General features: G+C 38.9%; 1 protein-coding gene across 1 annotated transcript; it reads right to left on the bottom strand.

Moving 5' to 3' along the window:
- Positions 1-344: 344 nt before the first annotated feature.
- On the bottom strand, positions 345-6,701 carry LOC139938371 (G-protein coupled receptor 161-like). The gene has a single exon (XM_071933839.1). It carries the CDS (start codon positions 6,688-6,690, stop codon positions 5,551-5,553), a length of 1,140 nt encoding a protein of 379 aa, XP_071789940.1. The 5' UTR covers positions 6,691-6,701; the 3' UTR covers positions 345-5,550.
- Positions 6,702-6,707: the final 6 nt, after the last annotated feature.

Here is a 6,707-nt window from a genome sequence, read left to right as displayed (position 1 = left end):
CATTTTAGACGACTCACGTAACTCCAAACCCCAACCCAACAACCTTAAAACGTACAACCATCCCAACACCCCAACAGAAAAAACACCCAAACATACCCACCCCCCCCTGAACAGAACCCAAATAAAAATGAAGAAATAAATAAATAAACAAACAAATAAACAACAACGACAAAATCATCATCAACAACAGCAGCAGACAAAAAACAGGAGAGAAAAAACAAATCAAACAACAGTAATAATAACGACAAAACAACGACGACGATAGAGGAGAAAATTGGTCCAACTGACGCAGCGAATCCGGGTTGAAAAATCTCGTCTGTGACCAGCTTCCGGGTCAACCGGACCCCGACGTGGGTCAGGACCCGTGGGACACGGACTCCAGTTCAATTCTGACCAGGGGGTTAATAGAGTGCACAACACTGTGTTTGATTGTCTGAAGATTTGAGACGAAGATGGCATAAGAGCATAATACTCTTTCCAATAATCTATAACTCGGTAGCCTTGTAGGGCAACAGCCTTGAGCCAAACCCTTCTAACCCAATGACATTTCTCTTCAATGTAAACATGTTTACAGTTGAACTTTAATCTTTAAAAAATAAGTCACATTAATTCAATTCTATCCAAAGAAAAAAAATGTCAACACGTTCAGTTCTGTATTACCCAGCACGCGCTGCCATCTCATAGACCACTGTCTCTTCCCTCAAGAGAAATTACATACGGTTTACAAGCAAATTGAATCTGAGATTTAATAAACATCATGCAGTATGGGAATAAGGCCAGACTATGGGCAACAGCGGTGCACAATCTGCTATATTGAGACTCTATACTGGCCTTGATCACAAAAACAGGTCGATGAGATGCCCGTCTCAGGCTGCCAGCATTGATTTGGGTTTGAGTGGCCATCCCACCTCCCCTAAATACACAAAAAACCGCCCTAATCAAATACCCCTTCCTTATTCCCCAGTTTCACTTTTTTACTTTCACCATAAACAAAAATGAAATTCCGAAAACAGCAGTAGACCTAACCAAATTATTTCAAAAATACTATATTAATCCATTCAACTCAAAGCATCGTTTGTTTCCACATTATATCATCAAATAAAAAGTACAGACACTAGGATATGAATGTGGAAGCTCGTTCCAAAAAGCGGGCTTGTCAAGAAAAAGCAAACAAAACGAAACAAAACAACTTTACATAAGACGAACAAACAAAATAAACAAAATAAACAAAATAACATGCACACAAGGCATAAATCATTCACACAAACAATTTATTCTTTATAAACGTTGAATTTAATTTCCAAACACACCCAACTCAATTAATTATAACGAATAATTTGTAAAAACAATAGTAACAACTTGTAAGTTCTGTTTGATTAATGACTCGTTGACTTATAATTTCTGATAATAATATAAATTTCTTGGACAAAAACCAGTAAAACATAAGTTTACATCTGAGGCAAAGTATATCATTCGTTTTAGGAAACGTTTGATTGTTGAAATCCTAAATGAAAGAGATATTTACAGTAAAACTCACCTGTGATAATTAAAGTTAAACATTTACATTTGTTTCTGTTAGTTGTTTCTAGTTTAGTTCTAGCAGGGTACGGTTAAAGTTAACCGTCTTGTTCAATATTCTGTGTATAGTCTTTGATTTGCCATGCTGTATGAATATTATACTATTATTTTAGTCTGTTTATTATCACTAACATTGTGGTATAATTTTAATTTGATAAACTTAATACCCAGGGTTTTAAACTTTCTTTTTCAGAACTGGTCAATCCAAGTGTGGTTTTGAAGACCACAATAATTTCAAATTGCGCCATGACCTTATAATATTGACGATATTGTCACGAGCATACTGGGCCATGCCGTGGGAATTATGGTCTGTATGTTATTAGGCCTACTAACATTACACCATATTTTAATTTGATAAACTAATTACCCAAAGGGTCTTTACACCACCCCTTTTCAAAGAATAGCAATAATAACTGACCGTTTGTCACATAAATTAAAATGCCAGCCCATCGAAAACGTATCCGATCACGATGTGGTTAATGTAAACGACCGGGAGGCATACACGAATATTATAGTGGGCTGACCCACGGTTAAATCACCCAATTTTAGCATATCGCATCCCCGGCATTCATCACTCAGTAAAAATATTATGCCCGCGAGTGTGTGAAAACATGTTTAATTTAAAACGTTTGTCTCTATAAATAGGGGAATGGGTTAGCAGAAAGAAAACAAACAAGTTTGTCAAAACCATTTTTATGTTTGGTTTCTGTATAACCATAGTAACTTAAAAGGGTTTTAACTCATAAACACGTGTAAATTTGTGAAAGGCAAAGTATACTTTGGTTTTTAGAACCGTTTATTGTTTAGCCATACTTGTAGATATATTAAAACTATCATGCTAGCATTCCTTTTGAAAGGTGGTCCAACGTTTTAAGATATCGCCTGAAACCTGGAGTGGTTATGTCCACGCAGGAAGAATAATCCGTAATTGGAATGCATTTAAAATTGTGTGAATCTCTTTAAAACAACAATCTTTGGAAAGGAATAGTTTCTCAGAATGTTCACAGCTGCAGTTTGTCTACCCACGTAAGTTTTTACAGCCGTTTATTTTGGCAGTAATTACTAATGGCATTCTCCCTGTATGTTATTTTGAAGGTGGACGCATTTCTAAATAAAACTATTACTTTTAGTATTGAACAATTATTCTATAAACAGTAGTGCTAAAAATACTTTTGAGAAATTTATTTTCTCCATAATATCACTGATTCTCACATTAAAGGGTAGCCTATAAAGAATGCTGCTAAAACAAAATATTCCTCGGGTTAATCTCGTCTTACATTTTTAAATGGCCGTCAGTCTTTTCATGCACCAGTTATAGTCGTAGATCATCAAGATGAATGTATAGGCCTAAATAAAAAATACTTCACCATTGGTGTACACTTCAAATTTATCAAATCCCAAATCCATCCGTTGGTCTTTGACTGAATGTCGACCGAACTCAAATAATTTTCGTTTTAGATATTAAACAACTGTGAACAATATGAACAAAGTTGATTGTTATGTAAAAGTCACCGATTTCAAATCAAAGTAAAGCCATGGCCTTTGTATATTACTATATTTATAGAAAGGCCTGTTGTTCGTATAATTAATATCAATTCGGTAGTTCTAAATTTAGCATCAACATCAATGAGTAGTACTACCGCACCTTTACTACGACCGGTCGCTTCCAGATATTACATTATCTAGTTTGCAATTAATTATTGGAAAGCAAACGTTGTCTCTAAATATACAAAATCACACTTTCTACAGAGTTCCCCACTGTGGCCGATAAACCTTCACAAACCATATGTATTTGTTTACCTCAAATATGACACTATCGGGTTTGCAATTAACTGTTTGTAAGCAATGATTGTATCACAGTTGCTACCAATATGTAAAAGCACACTTTCCAGAGATAGGGAGTTCTGGTTCCTCATGCCGATGAGTTTGCACAAATTTGATAAACCATCAAAATTTGATCCTCATCTAGCATGAAGAAAGATTTTCCGCTTACCCTGAGCCTCGAATAAACCAAAAAATGAGCTTTCGATATCCACTTAAACACGCAGTATGCAAGTTTAGTTTCCCTAAAAAGCTGCAACATGCGCTGGTTTGATCCACAAAGAATATCAATCCGGGGCAATGGCACAGAATTCAATTTGGGATATTGTGGAGGCGTGCATAAACTTGTCGCAACAGTACAGAAGGCTCAACTGGGGAACACTGAAGTGGGTAACTGTATAAGGGATGATCCGAAACATATGGCTCAGCTCATTCTGTTTACAGTCTTGCATCCCTTTAACAATGGTTGAAAGAAAGGGGATGAAAATTTGTATTATGTTAAAGGCACTGGACACGTTAAGTGATTACTCAATATATATATTTAGCTTGCTAAACGAGCAATGGAGAGATGTTGTATAAAACAATGTGAGAAAGGACTCCCTCTGAAGTAAAACATAGTTTCTGAGGAAGATGTAATTTCTTACTACAATATTTAGAGAATTCATACCTGAAGCCTTTCCTCACACGCATCTGAAAGCACACAAATTTGGGCAACATAGTGTTTTTCTTTCATTGTTTTCTTGCAACTTCGATGACCAATAGAGCTCAAGTGTTCACACAGATTTGTTATTGTATGTACATGTTGTGATACACCAAGACAGAATTGTGGTCTTTGACTTTACCAAACGAGTCCAGTGCATTTAACCTTTATTTGTTGCCCACGTTGTAAGTGACACTATATGGGTGTTTATGATGGTTGAATTACAACGCGCGTCAAGAGGCCTAATTCCCGTGTGGTATCACGAGACTTCACCGGATGAAACTACCTGCATCTAAAGTGCCACCCGGAGCGATTTTTCTTCTCGGGTGAATTCAGAAAGATTCGTGAAAAATACAACTTAACTAAATGAGTAGAATAAAATTGCCAACGTCTCTTAAGGCAGGGTAAACCTTCGACTTTTGGAACTGTTAAGTTATTTTAATATAGGCATAGCTACGTAGATATACAATAAAACAATAATCTGTGAAAATTACACTTTAAATGTGGTAGCGTTTTGATTGATTATCCGGACCGGTTATGTCCACTCGGGTAGAGTAATCCTTTTTTGAATACACAATCTGAGAAACATTTGATGCAGAAATTTATTTGAATCCCTCTCTCTATGTAAAACCAATGACGATCAAGTTTGTATTCTTTTAAACAACCGGTAACAAAGCTTTTAAATAATTAAAAAAGTGCTACCACTACCCTCCTTGCTTTAACCCAAATAAGTGATACTAGTTTGGACTGCTCCTGAGATTTGCGAAAGGTGTGGTGTAGGCTTAATGGAGAAAGGTGATGGTCAAGCAGTTAAATAACAATATTTCAGCCTATACACCATTTCTGTAAGAATGGAAGGAGGAAAATGTTTTTTGATCTTTAGAGAAAAGTTTTAATCCACTATAAATCCACTAAAAACCCACTTTTAGTCCACTAAATGGTAATAATGTAATGTTCAAAAGGCTTTTCTGTATATATATGGTGGACACTTTTGGATTGGGTTTTCAAAACGGCTTATGGCCGGGCTTTAAAAAAGGCCGTCATGTAAATTCTCTTTCTAATTTGTGAATGTTACGAATATATATAACCATTCGATGAGTGATTGATAATTATCGAAAAGTGGAACAGTACAGCCGTGTCAGGTTCCCTGCCTTCATAGTGAAAAAGTTCAGTTAAAGTGTCCAACTCAAAATAAGTTAACTAACTATCCTTCTTCCTTACTCGGTTTGTATAGACATCGAGTGACTACATCCCGCTAAAACTATATTAGTCTCTCCCGTGGTTTTTGTGTGGGATGCAATACCCGTCCAAGGAGGAAGCAATATCATTGAATCTCTGTTTCAATATTCGCACGAGCATAAAACAGTTTGTGACGTTTCGACCAAACTTCTGAATGTCTCCAAGATGTCATTAAGTGCGAATTACCACCCAGAGCTAAAGGAGTCAACGTTTCAAGAAGTCTCGATGAAAAATCTGGCCTCCTTGGTACTACGTCGATGCACACCAACTAATGACAAAGCATGGTGACGCATGGACGCACTCCGGAATACGTACACGTACGGGTTAAACGCGCAGCTCGAGAAAGCCAACCAAAGTGGAATCCACTCCCAAAAAGGTGACACATGTCTGTTTAGGGCTACCTCCACGAAGCTGACTACGTAATACGGCAACCACGAAATGACAAAACTGAACATGACTATCAGGGCGGTCTGGGCTGTCCTCCACTCGTCCCCAATGTGGACTCGTAAGATCTTCTTGATCCCTCCACTCGTGAGGCCCCGCGGTCTCCGGAAGGGAGCGCAGCTACTTGGACTCGAACCATTCCTGTCTGATGAGGGCACCCTGAACCAACGGTGCCGGTCGCGTGCTAGGAGGTCCCTAGCTGCAAAGTACATCCGGCCGTACATGAAAGCCATTGAGGTAAGTGGGATAGCGAATCCACCGACCATAAGAAAGATCTCATACCCATCGCTTGTAGAAGCGTCCCCAGTTGGCACGGCCACGGTGCAGATGAACCGATGGGGGTGATAGGACACCGAGCTCCAACCAAGAACAGGCGGGAGGGCGAATGTCAGAGCTAGCACCCACACCACTAGGATCATAAGGGCCGCTCGTCTAGTTGTCATATAGGTATAGTACAGTAACGGTAACATGACAGCTATGTAACGGTCCACCGTTATCATGACTAACGTTAAAATAATAGCTGCAAAGAGAAGGAGGTTCAAGAACCCAGTCGCAGCACAGCTCTGCTGAGATAACATCCAATCCGTTGAGATAACTGATACCAGAACAGGTGGCATCACTACAACACACATGAGGAAGTTGCACACGGCGAGGTGTAGAACAAACCGATTGGAGACGGATAGCAGTGATGGTTTGCGAACAAAGACAAGAAATATCACCCCGTTACCGAGGAAAGCTGCGATAAAAATCACCATCAGGGTTGAGATCTGGACGACGGTGGTAGCAGCAGAGTCCACGACCCAGGCCGGAGTCGCGGCCGACGGCGTAAAGTTCACAAGGTACGGACTTGTTGAAGACATCCCGGCGAGTGTGGCGGACCCGAGACGTGTGTTTACTAGTAATCCCATTAGAGTTAAAGCAGCTT

This window comes from Asterias amurensis, chromosome 6 (genome assembly GCF_032118995.1).
Source record: "Asterias amurensis chromosome 6, ASM3211899v1".
Classification (NCBI taxonomy): Eukaryota; Metazoa; Echinodermata; class Asteroidea; order Forcipulatida; family Asteriidae; genus Asterias; species Asterias amurensis.
This window is presented reverse-complemented; position numbering and strand designations above follow the sequence as displayed.